The sequence below is a fragment of the Erpetoichthys calabaricus genome, chromosome 1, assembly GCF_900747795.2.
Source record: "Erpetoichthys calabaricus chromosome 1, fErpCal1.3, whole genome shotgun sequence".
Classification (NCBI taxonomy): domain Eukaryota; kingdom Metazoa; phylum Chordata; class Cladistia; order Polypteriformes; family Polypteridae; genus Erpetoichthys; species Erpetoichthys calabaricus.
The window spans coordinates 199,397,748-199,417,983 of record NC_041394.2 but is presented as its reverse complement, the minus strand read 5'-3'; the positions used below and the strand labels follow the sequence as shown (position 1 = coordinate 199,417,983).

Below are 20,236 nucleotides of genomic sequence, written 5' to 3'. Positions count from 1 at the left end.
AAATTCTGAAAGTCAGCCAGGTGAAAAATTCAGGCATTGCAGAAATGAGGACTTATTTCCATAAGAGGACAGACTTCCAGCAGTTATCAAATGACTCAGAATCAGACTGAGTTAAATTTAGCTGGTGAGGTGATTCTTTGCAGCAAAAGCCTAGATGAATATATATTATATAGTATTGTTAATATTATATACTGTATTATGAATGCTTAGTTCATAAATGGTCATGAGGGAAATGTAGATGCTATCAGAATAGACCAGTGAAAAACACATTTTTCATTTCTACCTCTATTCAATGATAAGTAGCAACATCAGTTATTACTTCAAATATATTTCTGACCCATAACATAGTAGTATTTTAGAAAGAAGATGAAGAGTACTTTTGAGAATATAAATAATGGATGCATCATAGCTTTGTATGCCAAAATTTCAATCCGTAATTACAAGGCAACTCAATAAACATCATTTCCACAGCACAGAAAACCATTGCTGTGGTCCAGACATGTATTGGGGGAATTTACATTAGAATTCGTCATACCAAATCTCCAAATATTGTCAAGGGTCCCAGGCATCCCAGTCGGCTTCCATTCTTACCCCTTTAATCTAGTAGGCATTATCATTTTTCCTCAGGCAGTATCCATTTTCAACAAATAATTGCACTGGTAACATTTGCCTCTTTGTTCAGACAGCTATTAACTGTATTGTATATTGTCCTAATGTTTCTTGCCTATCTACTGGGTTGTTGTTGCTCTGCATGTTATTATGATAATTACTTTTTTATTTTTAATGAGAACTCTGGTGAACAACCTTTCCAGTGCACTTGTGACATATGATAATGAAACTGAAATCATCCTTTTCATATAAAACTTTGCTTCAAGTTATTTGCTGGCATTTACCAACATTCTTTCTGGAATTCTTCCAGAACTAAATATTTGGTTTAGCCAGCAGTGTTTTCCTTGTGGTTATTTTTATTAATATTTGTTGAAGTCTGAAATAAATGTACAGTAAAGTATTGAGTACAGCTATTATTTTATGCATATTATTTATGCCTTAGACCTCTTCATAAATAATTAATGAATTGCCTGTTTCTTTATGTATTAGTGTGAGTATCAAAAGAACCTGACTTCACTCTATGATTACGCACTTGAAGCTAAAAGTACAGTAAATCAACATTACAAAAGCAGTGATGCTTGCTGTAATTGTTCAATGTTCCAAAATTCCAGAATAAACAAAAGATCAAATTTAAAGGACAATGTCAGATCCAAATAAGAAAAACACACTGAAACCCTGCAAGTAATAGTTATCTTTTTACAATCTACAAATCATATAGCTTTTACACTTTTCTCTAGGAAGTGGCTCAAAAATCTCAGAGTGACACAAATTTGGTCTACTCTTAAGAGTAGGAGTAAACACATTTGATCTGTGTTCCTAATTTAGTACTCCTTACTTCTCTAGGGTTTTCGAGAACTCATGAGCGGTCCTACCTCACTAGTAGCTGCAAGAACATGGCATTCAAGCAGTAATCACGCAAACACAACCCAGGAAAGGTGGAATGTTTTGGAAACACTGGTCCACAATGATTGTGTAAAAAGATTCTGATCTGACATAGATGGAATAATATTCATAAACAATGTTGTATGTTATGTGATATGTGTCCATCTACATGTCTTTTCCTTGTGCATCTGTATTTCTTGGCCACAGGGAAAATGTAGTATTGTAATAGCGAATATTTGTGTATTTCACAACCAACAAAGAATTTTGTTCTAACCGCTGATTGCCCTTACAACGCATCAGGTAATATGTGGATTCATACATTTCCTCACGACTCCACATTAGGTAATGTTAAAGATCACATAAAGATCATTGTCCCAAGTGTGGAGGAGCATGCATACAGTATGTGAATCTCAAGTGATATCACAGTATCAATGCACAGAAGGGCATAGATATACACTGTATTGTAATATCCAAAATTATAACCATTAAGATAAGTTTGACTGGATGGCTGTATGACAGTGAAACATCACACAGGTACACTGGACTCTGCATTCCACAAACCCCTGAAATATTCATGTTACCCTTTACAAGCCCGGGTAGGTTCAAGATGTCAGGCAGAGACTCCTGGAATATGGGATAAATAGAGCCTTGCAGAAGATAAAGGTGGATCTCATAAAGAGGCACAGCATGTGACTCTGCAAGATGATTATTAGCACTGGAAGAGTGATTGCAACTTCAGAAACAACACAAGAATAGCTGTGGCTAGTGGTAGTAACTGTTACTTTATGAGGCTTTAACCACGGCCATAACTGCAAGAAGGTGATTCTTCTGAAAGTACATTCATTGTTAGAGAAACATGCCCGTTATCAAGCTTTACTCTCATTCTGTGTGTGTCTTGGACTGACCTATTAAAGGCTTGTACTGTTCTTGATGTTGTAAAGTGACAACAATTACATGCAGCTTAGATCAATATCTTACCTTATTATGCTTTCCTTCTTCTTCTTCTCCTACTAATTTGAATATTATTATTATCTTTGTGATGAAGCCTTAGTGTTAGTATCAGAAAACCACAAAATGTCATCATGAGTGGCAATTTCTGGCAAAATGTCACATCATTCGTTCTCAAAAGTGGCCTCGTACTCCTCGTTGGGAGTGGGAGTAGGATGCTTCGTAATTACTTTTCATGTCTACTCTGACAAATTCTTATCCTCCTCAGACTTTTAATGCAGTTCCTAAGAGTAATTCAGAAGCCCTCAATAAATACAGCCACGGGTGTTTAAACTGTTCCATGTCTATTTGTGTTTAGGTGGCTTACCCAATAACATATGGCTGCTTAAGTATTCTATCATTTAGCTTTTCTTGGGCTACCTATTATATATTTTTAGACCCAAATATTTGATCATACTGTACTTGCTTCTGTCGATACACTTGCTTGTCAACTGCTCCTGGCACTAAATGCAGTGTAGCACTTTGTGTACTTTACCAAAGACTTTGGTGTGTCAATTAACTTTGTGTTAATTTGTGTGACTCTGCTCTTCTTGAAAAGTCTTATAAATGAAGGTTAATAATAATAATAAATAATGATGGGATTGCCATTATTATAGAATGTATTTCTTAGAAATCCGTTTCTGTTGTTCAGGTTACAGATATGATGCTTCAACATCAGAATTATCCAGAATGGGGAAAAGCAGTTAGAACATTTTGGAAACGAGGAAACAACCGGATTGTCTTGTTTTGGTGAGTGTCAGTTTGCATGCTGATTGTTTTATTAGGAAATAAATTTTAATAGAAGTCACTGAAAGAAATATAATAATAAACTCTTTAACAACTAGATATAAGAATGCTTAATTTAAATCTAAATATGGACCTGTTCCTATGAAAATATTTAAATAAGGCATTCTTAAACCTCTGTTTATAATCTAATTCATTCATTATCAGTCTATGAAATAACCTTTTTTACCATTTCATATACATAAATATACATAAAATTGAATATCTCATTACAAATTACAAATATACAAACAAAATAATCTATAAGCAAAAATACAGTAAATGTTAAAATGATAAAATTGTATAAGTTTTATCAAACATGTTAATCAAAATATGTAACCTGCAATAAATGCATAAATAAGCCCTTTGCTGGCGGCTTAAGTGTAGTAAGTTCACTCTTAGCACTCAAGAAATATTGTAGTGTTATTCATTCTAATTTTGACCTTTCGCTATCACAATATTAGACACATTTAATATTTATATCTTTATAATAAACTAGCTGTCCCCCATGGCTCCAACCATGTAGTAGTGAAACTGGACAGTGAGGAGGGTCCCGCCCGGCTCCCTACTCCTGACATCACGCTTCCTCTTCCCTTCAGCCCGTAGCCTCTGTCTCGGATTAGTGCAAATATATCACTCCAGCAAGTGAACTATGATTCTTAGTTTGATGAGAGAAGTTGCAAAATCAACCGGAATATTCAAGAAAATTATAGGAAAAAACCCGATTTAAATCCAATAAGTAGTTCTCTCGTTCGCTAGCTAAGCAAAGGTAATGTACATGCCCCAAGGCTGGTGCGTGAGTGAGGAGGTCCCTGCCCCCCTCCCCTCAGCTTGCTACATGTCTCTCGGATTCGTGCAAATAAATCGGTACTGCAAGCGATACATAGCGCAATGAGAAAAGTCGCAAAATCAACTGGAATGTTCAAGCAAATTATAGAAAAAAACCCATTCTAAATCCATTAAGTAGTTCTATCATGAAAAACGGACAGATATACAGACAGACAGACATTGGATTTTATATATATAGAGAGATTAATAACATGCACATTTCCAGACTACAAAACTAGCTATTGAAAATCAATGAAGGAAATTATTTCATATTCAGTCATTCCATATATGGCTGGAGGGGAGAAAACAGAGATAAGAACATATAAATCTCTTAATGGGATAATTAAGTGAAAAACAGGCAGCAATTATCCTTGTATGTTTGTGTTTCCAGCCTTCAAACCCAATGCAGATCTGTTTTCTTTGGATTAACTTTAAACATTCCCTGAAATCACATAGTCTGACCAGTTCCAAGATATGTATATAGTTTTATATTTATAATCTACAATTTTTAGAAGAAGTGTTGTGATGACCAATTTAATCTGAAAATTATTTTACCAAGTTTAACAGTTTGTAGTGTACTTTTCCAAAAGCAATAAAGAAAAGGAAGATCTTTAACTGTTATGAGAAATATGTGTGAATTTTCTGTATTTAAGAATTGAAGATGGCCACAAGGGATAAGGAATCCGTTTTAGTCTTGCCACATGGTTTTAAGCAATCATGACCCGCGGCATGTCAGTAGCCAATCTGAGTTCTTTGCATAATCACCCAATCAGTGTATTGCATACAATACCATTTATAGTCTGAGATGAACTGGTGTCCCATTCAGATTTTGTTCCAGTCTCTACTCCTTTGATTCTAGGATAGGCTCCAGTTTTTTGCCACAAATGAAAGATGAATCTGTTAAAAAGCTTTTTTTTCGTAAAATAATGTATTTTTGCCACATTCTACTGCTAATCATAATTTTATGCTTAAATTATGCATGGAGAGAACTTACGTTAGAGGTAATAAGTTATCTTTGCATATATTGAGTTTTGTAATCTGTGACAGAGATGGGATGGTGCTGCATCTTGTCTTGTGTCCAGTCCTTTTGACTGTGTTTATACTTATCCCTGTACTGAATAAAAATGGCTAAGAAAATGAAAAGACAAAGATGGATGGATAGCTTTCATAATTATCACTGTTATAATGTGCTTTGTGAGGTAACCAAAAATGTAAGGTTTACTTTAAACTAACTGAAGTGTAATCACAGTTAAAAGGTAATTGAAGAAATGTTGGAAAAATGTTCAGTTAATCAGAAAATCCATTCCAATGCCTTGAATGGATTTGCACCTACAGTATATTTTAAAACAGTTGCTTTTATAGGTAACCGAAAATATGCTCCCATGGCCCTACCTCTGTGTTACTTTTGGGAATATTACTAAATTACTATAATTAAGTTGTTAAGTTAAAAATGTGCATTTAAAAAGTATTTTTCAACAAAGCTTATTTTTTTACATTTGCTTTCCTACAAGCCATGGTTATAACAGCTCTAGTACTTTCAATAACTTAATTTTTAAAATAATGAGATGCACTGTGCTTAATTGAAAAAACACTACATAAAAACAAAAATTAAGGATTAATTAACTATAAACGATGTAAAATACAATTTAAGGTCAACATAATACGATTTTAAGTGAAAAAAACTGTCTAATATCCAAAATACAAAAAGAATCTGTTTATGTGTATTCAATTACTAAAACTACGTTAAGATTCAGCAGGTAATACTCTACTATTAGGTGGTGTGATCATCATGTAGAGTTGCATTTCAGCAGTATAAATGTAGCGCTTCACATCATGAAGGTGTAACATAAAGCTCACAGTGATCATATTAATTTTGAAGAAGACTTGCATACAAGTTCTTGCTGATATATAATAATTGATCCAAATATGACGTGAATGTTCATATTCTCTGCCCCCCTTTTGGTTGAGTGTGGACCTATCCTTGAGCGCTCTGTCAAGGGCTGGAGCTGGCTTTTCTCTCATCTCTGCCAAGGTAAGCACTGATTCTCTACAACCTTGAACTAGATAACTAGTGGACAGAATGGATACATGGAAGTAGTAGAGGGGTGATTAAAATAAAAGATGTCTGCACGTCTCCGGTATTTTTACTTGTTTTTCTGCTTTTCTGTGAAATCATAAATGAGCACACTTCTTACATTAATTACAGAAGTAAATATGATGGCATATGCACTTACTACCAAAGAAAGTTATTACCATTTCCTTTTACATTGTCATGAAGATGCACAGCTGAAATTAAGAGTGTACAATCACTTCTGGTATGTACAAATATTATAAAGGTTTTCTTTTTCTCCCTTAATCAATATAATTTGCCAAAAGAATCACAACTTTAGCACATATGCAGTGCTTTCCTGGATAAAATCAGAAGCAACAATGAAAAGATGCTTTACAAGCAGTTGTGAAAAACATACAATACACGGGGGAAAGGGTTTGGTTATTGACCTTTGCCACACCAAAGAGTCTCTACTGTATGTCTGGTCACTATATGAGGAGTGGCTGTAGAGGTGGTCCACTCCTACAAGACCTTGGTGGTCCACATGAATGAAGGTCTTGGAACACAGAGGAACTATATAACAAAGGGCATTTTCCTAAGGAGACTGCATTCATTTAATGTGGGAAGTGACATCCTTCACATCTTCTGTAGTGGCCTGTGGAATTTTCTAAGCTGTGGTGTGCTAGGCTGGTAACATTACTTCCAGAGAGGCCCACCGAATCAACAACCTAATTAAAAGGCTAAGATCAGTTATGGGACACATTCTGGACAACCTGAGTGTAGTAGCAAAGTAGAGAATTAAAGCGAAACTGAGTGCCGTTATCAACAATACTGCACACCGTCTAATTGACACACCAACACTGAGGACTTTCAGCCAACAAATTATGCAGCAGAAGTGTGTCAAGAAACTCAACTGGGGCTCCTTTATACCAACAGCAAAATGTCTGCATAATGCCTCACTGGGACCGTGACAACCAATTCAGAACTTTTCTTTCTTTTGAATATTCTTGCTTTATAGTCATTCCAGTGTATGTTCAACAAAAATAACAACAACATTTATATATATATACTGTATATATATATATATATATATTCATTGCATTCGTAGTCTGTGTCACAATCTGATTGTATGGGTGGTTACCTTCCAGGTAACGCTTGTGGTTGGCCAGCAATCTGCTAACATCCGCCACGGTGCCCTCAGTTTGTGAGGAGCAGATCATAGAATGGTTGAAATAGTTTACTGTCAAATAAATGCAAAGAGTACGCGACACGTGTTTCGCCCTCGTTATGGGCTCATCAGGCGTACACACTCAATGAATGTAATTACCCCGATCTACATGCTGTCAAATAAACGAACCACACGCCGTGGCGCAACGTTAGGGGCATCACCTCTGGTGCTGACGTCCGAGGTTCGATTCCCAAGAGGGAGTGCAGTTGAGTGTGTACGCCTGATGAGCCCATAACGAAGGCGAAACACGTGTCTCGTACTCTTTGCATTTATTTGACAGTAAACTATTTCAACCATTCTATGATCTGCTCCTCACAAACTGAGGGCACCGTGGCGTATGTTAGCAGATTGCTGGCCAACCACAAGCGTTACCTGGAAGGTAACCACCCATACAATCAGATTGTGACACAGACTACGAATGCAATGAATGTAATTACCCCGATCTACATGCTGTCAAATAAACGAACCACACGCCGTGGCACAACGTTAGGGGCATCGCCTCTGGTGCTGACGTCCGAGGTTCGATTCCCGAGAGGGAGTGCAGTTGAGTGTGTACGCCTGATGAGCCCATAACGAGGGCGAAACACGTGTCGCGTACTCTTTGCATTTATTTGACAGTAAACTATTTCAACCATATATATATATATATATATATATATATATATATCCATCCATCCATCCATTTTCCAACCCGCTGAATCCGAACACAGGGTCACGGGGGTCTGCTGGAGCCAATCCCAGCCAACACAGGGCACAAGGCAGGAAACAATCCTGGGCAGGGTGCCAACCCACCGCAGGACTATATATATATATATATATATATATATATAGCACATTTTCATACAACTGATCTAGCTCAAAGTGCTTTACAGGATGAAGAAAGAGAAAAAAGACAAAATATATTAAAAAAATAAAATTAGGTAATATGTTCAGACCAAAGTGTGTGTGTATATTTATTTATTTATTTACTTACTTACCTTTTTATACATTTATGTATTTATTTATTTAAAGAGCTTCTGTAAAAGTCACAGTTCCCCTGGAGACAAATAAAGTTCTATCTATCTATCTATCTATCTATCTATCTATCTATCTATCTATCTATCTATCTATCTATCTATCTATCTATCTATCTATCTATCTATCTATCTATCATGCCAGATAGCCCCAATTAAACCTACTTTGGCTTAAATGTAAACAAAGACAAGAAAACAGTGTTGTAGCATTTTCAATAAATATCATTAGCGAGAGTTCTGTCTCTTTTTCCAGCAGGTTCAAAATTTGACTACTTGCCTGTGTAGGTTACCTGTTTATATACATCCAAACTCAGAAAGAGTTGCGCTGGGAAGGTGCATTGTGGGTAGGAACAGTGTCTCTCTGGGTTTAGTTGGAGCTACTGAGGAAACAGGAGATATGGTTAGTGACAGCGCCCCCTCTTGCCTTGGAGTGGTATTGATTGGTTTACCTGAGCCTTCCAGGTGGTCCCAATGCACACATTCGTAACACATTGCAAACCTACATTCTTAATCAACCATGAAACAAAACATAATATCAACATTCATAATGGGTTTAGATATCGGTTCAGTCTGAAATTCTTCAGATTATGCCAGAATTGCAAATGCTGTTCACTACTGACATTATATTCATTTCTTTTAAAGCATACAGCTTCATAAATGGGCGACCCTTTGACACCTACCACTTTTGAGAAGTTCAGGAGGAAGCGCTATCCTATAGTTTTGGAGGTCGGCCAGTAGATGTAAGTTTAAGTTAGCCTCTCCAGCTGACCATGTGTTTGGACTGTGGGGTGCACTGGAGTATTCTAAAAATATCCATGTTAAAAAAGAAAGGTTATGCTAACTCCACACAGGTGGCATTTGAATTCAGGAGCCAAAGGTTTTTACTTAGCTACAGCAATGTCTGCATTAACAATGCAGCATATATCCTTGTTCTAAAGTTCTTAGTTTTTTTTTCCATAATATGGTTTCTTACTAGTGAATGAAGATGAATAAATACACAAAATGTGTGGTAGAAGATTTACTTTCTTGCACAGTGATTGACTTGAATATTTTGTTTTAACAGTTATCTTGTAGTTATATTGAAAATGTATTTGCTAAGCATTAATTTATTGCACATTAAACCAATTACAAAGACTAGCTGAAGATCACTGCATTGTTTGCACAGCAATAAGAAACAAGGGACAAAAGGTCATGAAGCAATAAAAATGCCACCCTCTGGTTTCCTTACATTAGATTTTAATGACATCTGGTTAAATGCAAGGGGTATTTCTTTGAAAATAAGCCCCTGTAGAGAACTGTTGAAAGAAATTCTCCCAAATCATGGAACCAAATAATTTTTGCAATAATGAATAAACTGTATTGGGAATGTGAAACTAAATAGAAATCTGTACGGTGAAAACAATCTCAGTCTGTGCTGCCACAAAAATTTTTCACGCTGCTTTCAGGAGAGTCCATAAGTGCATTTATTCTGGAACCAGTGAATCATATTACTGAGTGTTTGCTATATCTGTATGTTACAATTAAAATGATAATGTGAACTTCTTAGAAAGGTTAAATTCCATCTTTTTTAGTTTGGAGCCTACAAAAATATTACACAAAAAGGTGCAAAGTGGTACACGTGTGTACATCATGACACTTCTGCCAGTAGTCTGCACCGGTGCTGTGTTTTATATCAAAGCAATGATAAAAAAATAAGGAATATGATAATAAATTAAGAAAACACTCCTAGATAGACTGAATTTTTTAATCTATTTACAAAGTATCCTAATTGCGCAACTGTAGAAGAGAAGGCATCTCTACTTTTTTGCTCCATTACCATCATTGCTCTTGTTTGATCTTCTTTTGACTTTATTTCTCTACTTCACTTTTGTATTAATGTATTTGCCATATATTTGTCTTTTCTTTACAGATTGGCTGATTTTGTGTGTACTCATCCATATATAGTATTACTGTCAAGTGTTATCTCTCTATGTTGATTGTGCTCTTTTTAATGTCAATTTCTTTCTGAATAGTTAATATTCTTATGGTTTTTGCTGGTATTGTAATATCTAAAATGGATGTACTGTCTATTAGTTTAAAGTATACTCTGTTTAACATTAATTTAAAACGCAAACTGTTTTACCAAGCAGGGGCCCACTTTCTCTTTAACAATTATTCAAGACTCTAGTGGTGTAAGTATTATTTCTGCTTTTTAAAGCTTCCCTGAATCATGATATTTATAAATATCATGAATTGTATTTATTGTCCAAACTGTAGTCACAATAACCCCAGAGATAAGCCATTAACAGTATAAAAATATATTGAGTACACTTTAATGTGGGTGGCACGGTGGTAGCATTGCTGCCTTGCAGTCAGGAAATCAGGGTTTGCATCCTGGGTCCTTCCTGCAAGGAGTTTGTATGTTCTCCCAGTGTCTGTGTGGTTTTCCTCCAGGTGTGCCAGTTTCCTCCAAAAAACATGCAAGTTATGTGGATTGGCATTACTAAATTGGCCCAGCTGTGTGTGTGTGTGTTTGTTTTCTATGTGGTACACTGACACCCTATGCAGGGTTTGTTCCTCCTGCCTTGTGCCCTGTGCTAGCTGGGATAGGCTCCAGCACCCCCTGCAACCCTGTTCAGGAGTAGGCAGCTTAGGTTAAGGTTATGTGCATACACAGCAACTGAATAAAAGATATATCTTAAAATTTGCAATTGTGTGCAGTTGAAATTAAAGTTAATTAATTCACATCTTTCCATACTGGGTATTTTTTAGAAGACAAGGTGGCTTGTTTGACACCAGTGGCTTAAAAGAAACATTTTACCTTAGTTTGTTTATGTTGTTTTGTAGTCTGTCTGGCCTCTGATGCTGATCAAAGTATCAACATATTGTTGCAAATATACTGAACAAGCTTATTATTTATTTAAAGCATTCTAAAGTTGTACTTTATTATTTATGTATTATGTATTTCAAGTTTTTTGAAGGAGAACTTTATTTATTTATTTTTATTTTGTACATGGGTGGCACAATGATAGCACTGCTGCCTCGCAGTAAGGAGACCACAGTTTACGTCCTGGGTGCTTTATACGTGGAGACTGCATGTTCTCTGTATGGGTTTACTCCCACAACCCATGGCAGGTTAGGTGGACTGTACCCTGATGTGTGTGTGTGCTCACCCTAGATGGACTGACACCCTGTCTTGTGCCCTGTGCTTGGGTAGGTTCCAGCCCATTGTGACCCTGCTCACGATTAGGCAGGCTTAGAAAATGGTATGGTATGACATTTTGTAAATGATAAATTAAACTTTATGTGAAAAGTGAAAGAAACAATAGCATTATTTTTTTTTTTTACTTAATATGACAATTTGGGAAAATTAAGTGATAAGCTACTCTTCTTTTCATAGCTTCCTTTACTGGTACCACCTGCTCCACTCACTGGGTGTGAGTTTTGGCACAATAATAGTTTCATGTAAACACTTTAGAAGGTCCAAACTGGTTCCTCAGGGTGATGCCATAGGAGAACCATTTTTGGTTCTCAAAAGAACTACATATGAAAATTCCTGAAAGTTCCTTTATTTATTTAGATCCATAACTGGTTCTTTTAATGGTATAAACAGATGATAACATATTTGTGGAATAACAATGAGTTCGTGATTTTAAAAGGACTCTCACTACACATAATAACTGTATTAATGTACAGAATACATATACTGTATGTAGTCGTCAAAATGTGGTATGGATAACACTGGACATACAAAATATATATTTTTTTCTTTTTGTTTTTTTTGGATACTTGCTACTGTTACCAGATACAATGCAACCCTGAAAACCACCTTTCCACACACAAAGACTGCCCAGTTTTGAATAGATAATTTTCACCACTTTGTTAAACAAATGTCACTTTACGTCTCCCTCATTGAAGCCATTACAGAATTGTCATCAATACCAATAAAAAGAGACAATTACGTTGAAATTAGTTCTTCAACATGAACACAGGGTCACAGAAACTGGTTAAATGTACATTTTACACACACATTTGAAGGATTTTCTTTGCATAGAGATTGAAGTAAATTACTATGGTCAGTGCTTGACAGCAGTACCTTTAAAATTAACTTAATTTTTTTTTTATATATATATACAAGACTTAGGCTAGTACAGATTGATAAGCTGTACTGGGCTGAATGGCCTGTTCTTGTCATAATTGGACTAAAGAAATGACAATTCCAGAAATATTTTTCCTTAGTGCCTCATGAAAGAAATAAATCAATAACTTGATGGTGAAAGGAATGTTTTCAAGTATCACAAATGGTTATGATCTTTATTCAACATGAAACTGAGCACACATAAACAAATAACTTTAAAAGTGTTAACCATGAACATAAGTAAAATTAACATGTACTGTCTACACATAATAGCTGGCAATAGTATGGGAAAGCTTGTGAAAGCTTTTAGAATGTTCTTTACATGTTGTGAAAGATTTATGCAGTGTTTTCACACTTTATATGTCCAGTCTGAAAGTAATAATTATTTTTCAGCAGCATATTAGTAGACTTAGATATGAACAAGGGCTTCACAGAAATTTAAATGATGAGCTAGCTTCAAGTTACAGCCAGAGATGAAAGTAGTTGTTTGCTTAAAGGGACCATCTACTGGGCAAAACAAGCACAGAGCATGAATGGATGGTTGAATATGATAATGAATAAATAGCATAATAATAATTTACACATGAGGGCTCTTGCAGATATCTCTTAACAGCTGCAAAATACCAAAAAAGAGAAGAGATTGGTACCATTTGAGGATTTTTGAGTTACATGCATGAGGTGTGTCTGTAAATCTTCAAAAATTCAATACACTATTATTGCCAATTAATTCACAATGTATTACTCACTTGAGCAGACTGAGTACTCTGTACTTCTGCAGGTGCCATTATACCATGGACTGTAACTTCTATGCATCACTCATGTAGACAACACAAAAATCTTTAGGTAAGAAACTAGAGCATCATTTTTCTTTCCAGTATATTTTTTTTTCTTATTGTTGAGGATTGTGGTACACAGTATTGTTTCAGAATTAAAGGTAATTTAACTTAGTCATGGGAGCTGTTCCCAGGGTCTTCATCATCTTGTTATGTTTGCCCTCTCCTTGATGCCAGTCTTTATGGTCTGACAAAGATATAAGCTAGATCTTTCAAAGCTGAATTTTTATTATACTCCTCATCCAGCCCTTGATCTTAAATCTGAGATGAGGCTCAATTTGTTTCAGTAGTGTCAGCTGGGGCTAGAAGTAAAAAGAATTTGTCTGTTGGTTGACATTCTATGATTGGGATTGCAACCAATTTAACATGCTGATGTGAGAAATAAAAGAAACCAACTTTGTGGTATTATAAGGTCTTTCATTGCTTCATGGTGTTATACTGTGTGCTTCTGTGCAGTTTACAGTATAAAGAGAGGGGGAAATTATGAAAACACTTACACATACTCCTGACATCACTGTTGAAGGTGACCATGCCAAAAGACTATGAACAATATGTAAGACATTGACATTTCCTGTACTGAGCTCAGAAGCAGTGTGGTTGTAGGGACACATACCTCTTTGTCATTTATCGATTGGACTCTTATTTGTGTGCCATCCTCTGCAGATCAACATGATCTGTAAATTCCTGCCTCATCAGATATTTTATGTACACCGCCTATGACTGATGTCAGTTATGTTAGGTAGAATGCCTAGAGGGGGCTGGGTGGTCTCGCGGCCTGGAACCCCTGCAGATTTTATTTTTTTCTCCAGCCGTCTGGAGTTTTTGTTTTGTTTTTTCTGTCCTCCCTGGCCATCGGACCTTACTTTTATTCTATGTTAATTAGTGTTCTCTTATTTTAATTCTTATTTTGTCTTTTTTTCTCTTTCTTCATCATGTAAAGCACTTTGAGCTACATTATTTGCATGAAAATATGCTATATAAGTAAATGTTGTTTTTGTTATGCATCAACCACAGCTTCCCGTTTAACTTTGTCATACCTTTGTTACAAAAATGACAACTTTCAGCTGAGAAACAGCATTGTGCTCATACTGGGATTCGGTCCAAGGGCCTCATGTATAAACGGTGCGTACGCACAGAAATGTTGCGTACGAACCTTTCCACGCTCAAATCGCGATGTATAAAACCTAAACTTGCCGTAAAGCCACGCACATTTCCACGGTAACTCATTCCTTGGCGTACGCAATTTATCCGCCCGGTTTTGCAGACTGGCGGCACCCAGTGTCAAAGCAGTGCTACTGTTCCTGTGTGATCACCCTTTCTTTCTTAAATCCACATTCCTGGCGCGGCTTTATAAATACACTGAAATTAACTGCATATTGTTTATTAGTGTAATGCATCTGATTGTAATTAACCTGTAGCAATATAATGGTCCAGGGAATAGCCATAGTATTCCAAATACCATAACTGCTTTAGCGTTGTAACTCTCACTGCATCTTCTTTCAGCTGATCCCGTTAAGGGTTGCCACAGCAGATCATCTTTTTCCACATTACTCTCACTGCACCACTCGGAGTATTTATATCACTGTATCTGAGTGGGAAATCACAGCAGGAGCTGATTGGAAAGAGAATTATCGGTACACAGCATGAAGCAGATGCTGCCTGAGCCACAGCAAACGCTTTAGTCCCTGTACGGACTTCGCGGTTTAGAAACAGTTTCATCCCAAGAACTCTAAACGCACTAAATCAGTCCATCAAGTGCTCCTTGTAGAACTGTTTGTACTTATAAGTACAATTACCCCACTGTAAACTTGCACTACAGTTATAATATTGCACAACCTGCGCCACTTTATAAAGCGCGTATTTACATGTGATGACGGTATTCATTTCTAAGACGAAATGCAGCAAAACATTTTGATTATATTATACAGATAAAACTTTAACTTCATTTAAATAATCTGTATTGTTAATAATTAAACATGTGAGGACACGGTGCCGCAGCGCTAGCTAGTTCAGTAATTGTTCCTGCCTTGCGCTGTATTCTTGCTGGTGCTGACGCGACACTGGAAAGATAGACGGATATAATAATTAAACACGTACTACTAAGATATTTCAATGTTCCTTAAAAGTTTTGAAGAATCGAAGTTCTAAGCTTACAGATGGCTTCACGTCTATTACATAGCTTATTGTGTGGCGATTGAGTTTTTGGAGAAAGAAAAGTAAGGACAGGAATTGGAGGTTAGTACGTTTGAAAGAGACAGTACTGCTGTGATAAATTATTTTATTGAAGGTTGCGCATGGCGCAGCAAGCCTCTTGCGTGAGACATGAACAAGCACTGCGCCACCGTGTTCCCATGTTTAATAACATGCTTTCATTCCTATCATCATGAAAAAGATATCACGTATACATCTCAGTATTTTAATTATTCAGAGAGCTGTAATATCACGAATGTAATGGATTATGTGTCCTGTCGGAGAAAGAGTAAGCTCGTTTAAAAAGCAGGTAGTGATTCATACACATAGAGCACATAGAAGATCAAATACAGAACAAAGCATTTAACATGCCACTTTAGTTACAATGGGATTTGAGAAACTAGTAAATTAAACGATTTTAAGATGAAGTTTATGATGTTCTACTTTAATGGCAAAATAAACTACGTGATTAAAGTGGAAATTTCGAGATTAAAGTTGACATTTCGTGCTTTTTTCCCCACTGTGTGCCTTTTTTTTGTCTGTACCCTAATAAGCTTTCATATGACACTCAGACGGTGGGCTACGACTCGCTTTTTCACAGCAACTTTGATATGTGATTTCTTTTTTATTTCGGGCACTGTGCGACTTTGTGAAGTTGAGCCTTCGAGATTCTCCGACACTCTGTCACTCGATCAGCTTCCTTTTGTTGATTATACCACTGTTTAAACCAACAAATAGTACGTTTTTCCTTTGCCTCCACTTGGTATTCGCTGAAATTCTTATATTTTCTCCCGTGCTTTTCCCATTGTCTTTTCACAGAAGGCTATTTATATTGATTTGCATATTCAAAGAGGCATAATTCTGGGAGGAGTTGGGGCGGGACAGAAGGCGCGTGCACGTGCGTTACTTTTCACGCAAATCGGGATTTATGTAGTAGAAGAACGTGAAAGTATGCGTGCGCATAGATTCCTGCATCTGGATTTTTCTGTGCGTACGCACAATCCCGCTTTTGTGCTTACGCCATGTTATAGTGTGAGTTCTATGCACAGCGTTATACATGAGGCCCCAAGTGATTTAAAAATGCTTTTACAGATGTTTATAAACTCACAGACATCAGTTTCATTTTTAAGGATAATTTTTGCTGTATCTTTCTAAAATGTGCTATTTGAAATTATGAGTGTAGTGCTTATGTTATATTTGCTGTATGGCAACTAACATTTTTTAAGTGCACAGGGTGTCCAAAAGTTTTCTTGCTTAATTAGAATCTGTTCAGGGACATTTTTTTAAAAATATGTCTTTTCTGTATACAGTATATATATATTCTGTATGTATATCCCTCAGAGGTCACAAGCAAGTGCTTGTATAGTATACAATGAAACCATATTTCTGTGATCCAAATGCTGTTTTTATTAGTTGAATAATAGCATTTAAATAATCAAACTGATATTCATGCATGTCCCTATTCGTATGGACAGGAAGTAATTAAATATCTTTGTTATTCATTGATCAAGATCTTTAAATTGGCAGGAAGTCATTTAAAGTATACGTTTTTCTATTGTAAGTTGAAATTATTACTTCACAATCATGTTTTATAATAATTTGTGATGTGAACTTAAGTTCTAAAGTGAAGCATTTTTCATCCATCCATCCATCCATTGTCTCCCGCTTATCCGAGGTCGGGTCGTGGGGGCAGCAGCTTGAGCAGAGATGCCCAGACTTCCCTCTCCCCAGCCACTTCTTCTAGCTCTTCCGGGAGAATCCCAAGGCGTTCCCAGGCCAGTCGAGAGACATAGTCCCTCCAGCGTGTCCTGGGTCTTCCCCAGGGCCTCCTCCCGGTTAGACGTGCCCGGAACACCTCACCAGGGAGGCGTCCAGGAGGCATCCTGATCAGATGCCCGAGCCACCTCATCTGACTCCTCTCGATGCGGAGGAGCAGCGGCTCTACTCTGAGCCCCTCCCGGATGACTGAGCTTCTCACCCTATCTTTAAGGGAAAGCCCAGACACCCTGCGGAGGAAACTCATTTCAGCCGCTTGTATTCGCGATCTCGTTCTTTCGGTCACTACCCATAGCTCATGACCATAGGTGAGGGTAGGAACATAGATCGACTGGTAAATTGAGAGCTTCGCCTTGCGGCTCAGCTCCTTTTTCACCACGACAGACCGATGCAGCGCCCGCATTACTGCGGATGCCGCACCAATCCGCCTGTCGATCTCACGCTCCATTCTTCCCTCACTCATGAACAAGACCCCGAGATACTTGAACTCCTCCACTTGGGGCAGGATCTCGCTACCAACCCTGAGAGGGCACTCCACCCTTTTCCGGCTGAGGACCATGGTCTCGGATTTGGAGGTGCTGATTCTCATCCCAGCCGCTTCACACTCGGCTGCGAACCGATCCAGAGAGAGCTGAAGATTACGGCCCAGGACAACATCATCTGCAAAAAGCAGTGACTCAATCCTGAGCCCACCAAACCGGAACCCCTCAACGCCCTGGCTGCGCCTAGAAATTCTGTCCATAAAAGTTATGAACAGAATCGGTGACAAAGGGCAGCCCTGGCGGAGTCCAACTCTCACTGGAAACGGGTTCGACTTACTGCCGGCAATGCGGACCAAGCTCTGGCACCGATCGTACAGGGACTGAACAGCCCTTATCAGGGGGGCCGGTACCCCATACTCTCGGAGTACCCCCCACAGGATTCCCCGAGGGACACGGTCGAATGCCTTTTCCAAGTCCACAAAACACATGTAGACTGGTTGGGCAAACTCCCATGCACCCTCCAGGACCCTGCTAAGGGTATAGAGCTGGTCCACTGTTCCGCGACCAGGACGAAAACCACACTGTTCCTCCTGAATCCGAGGCTCGACTATCCGACGGACCCTCCTCTCCAGGACCCCTGAATAGACTTTTCCAGGGAGGCTGAGGAGTATGATCCCTCTGTAGTTGGAACACACCCTCCGATCCCCCTTCTTAAAGAGGGGGACCACCACCCCGGTCTGCCAATCCAGAGGCACTGTCCCTGATGTCCATGCGATGTTGCAGAGGCGTGTCAGCCAAGACAGTCCTACAACATCCAGAGCCTTGAGGAACTCCGGGCGTATCTCATCCACCCCCGGGGCCCTGCCACCAAGGAGTTTTTTGACCACCTCGGTGACCTCAGTCCCAGAGATGGGGGAGCCCACCTCTGAGTCCCCAGGCTCTGCTTCCTCATTGGAAGGCATGTTAATGGGATTGAGGAGGTCTTCGAAGTACTCCCCCCACCGACCCACAACGTCCCGAGTCGAGGTCAGCAGCGCACCATCCCCACCATATACAGTGTTGACACTGCACTGCTTCCCCTTCCTGAGACACCGGATGGTGGACCAGAATCTCCTCGAAGCCGTCCGAAAGTCGTTCTCCATGGCCTCCCCAAACTCCTCCCATGCCCGAGTTTTTGCCTCAGCAACCACCAAAGCCGCATTCCGCTTGGCCTGCCGGTACCTATCAGCTGCCTCCAGGGTCCCACAGGACAAAAGGGTCCTGTAGGACTCCTTCTTCAGCTTGACGGCATCCTTCACCGCCGGTGTCCACCAACGGGTTCGGGGATTGCCGCCACGACAGGCACCGACCACCTTACGGCCACAGCTCCGGTCAGCTGCCTCAACAATAGAGGCACGGAACATGGCCCATTCAGACTCAATGTCCCCCACCTCCCTCGGGATGTGGTCGAAGTTCTGCCGGAGGTGGGAGTTGAAGCTACTTCTGACAGGGGGCTCTGCCAGACGTTCCCAGCAGACCCTCACAACACGTTTGGGCCTACCACGCCTGACCGGCATCCTCCCCCACCATCGAAGCCAACTCACCACCAGGTGGTGATCAGTTGACAGCTCCGCCCCTCTCTTCACCCGAGTGTCCAAGACGTGTGGCCGCAAGTCCGACGACACGACCACAAAGTTGATCATCAAACTGAGGCCTAGGGTGTCCTGGTGCCAAGTGCACATATGAACACCCCTATGCTTGAACATGGTGTTCGTTATGGACAATCCGTGACGAGCACAGAAGTCCAATAACAAAACACCGCTCGGGTTCAGATCGGGGGGGCCATTCCTCCCAATCACGCCCTTCCAGGTCTCACTGTCATTGCCCACATGAGCATTGAAGTCTCCCAGCAGAACGAGGGAGTCCCCAGAAGGTATGCCCTCTAGCACCCCCTCCAGGGACTCCAAAAAGGGTGGGTACTCCGAACTGCTGTTCGGTGCATACGCACAAACAACAGTTAGGACCCGTCCCCCCACCCGCAGGCGAAGGGAGGCTACCCTCTCGTCTACTGGGGTAAACCCCAATGTACAGGCTCCAAGTTGGGGGGCAATAAGTATACCCACACTTGCTCTGCGCCTCTCACCGGGGGCAACTCCAGAGTGGTACAGAGTCCAGCCCCTCTCAAGGAGATTGGTTCCAGATCCAAGCTGTGTGTCGAGGTGAGTCCGACTATATCTAGCCGGAACCTCTCAACTTCGCGCACTAGCTCAGGCTCCTTCCCCTTCAGAGAGGTGACATTCCACGTCCCAAGAGCCAGCTTCTGTAGCCGAGGATCGGACCGCCAAGGTCCCCGCCTTCGGCCACCACCCAACTCACACTGCACCCGACCTCCTTGGCCCCTCCCATAGGTGGTGAGCCCATGGGAAGGTGAAGCATTTTTATACATTTTAAAATAGAGGTAACTGTACCTAGGTCCCAA

The 20,236-nt window shown here is 39.4% G+C and overlaps 1 protein-coding gene across 1 annotated transcript in view; it reads left to right on the top strand.

Moving 5' to 3' along the window:
• Positions 1 to 20,236, top strand: part of tmem117 (transmembrane protein 117) — a 517,204-nt gene that overhangs the window by 343,238 nt on the left and 153,730 nt on the right. Inside the window, 1 exon segment of the mRNA XM_028810700.2 lies at positions 3,131 to 3,228. Coding sequence (XP_028666533.2) covers positions 3,131 to 3,228 — 98 coding nt within the window.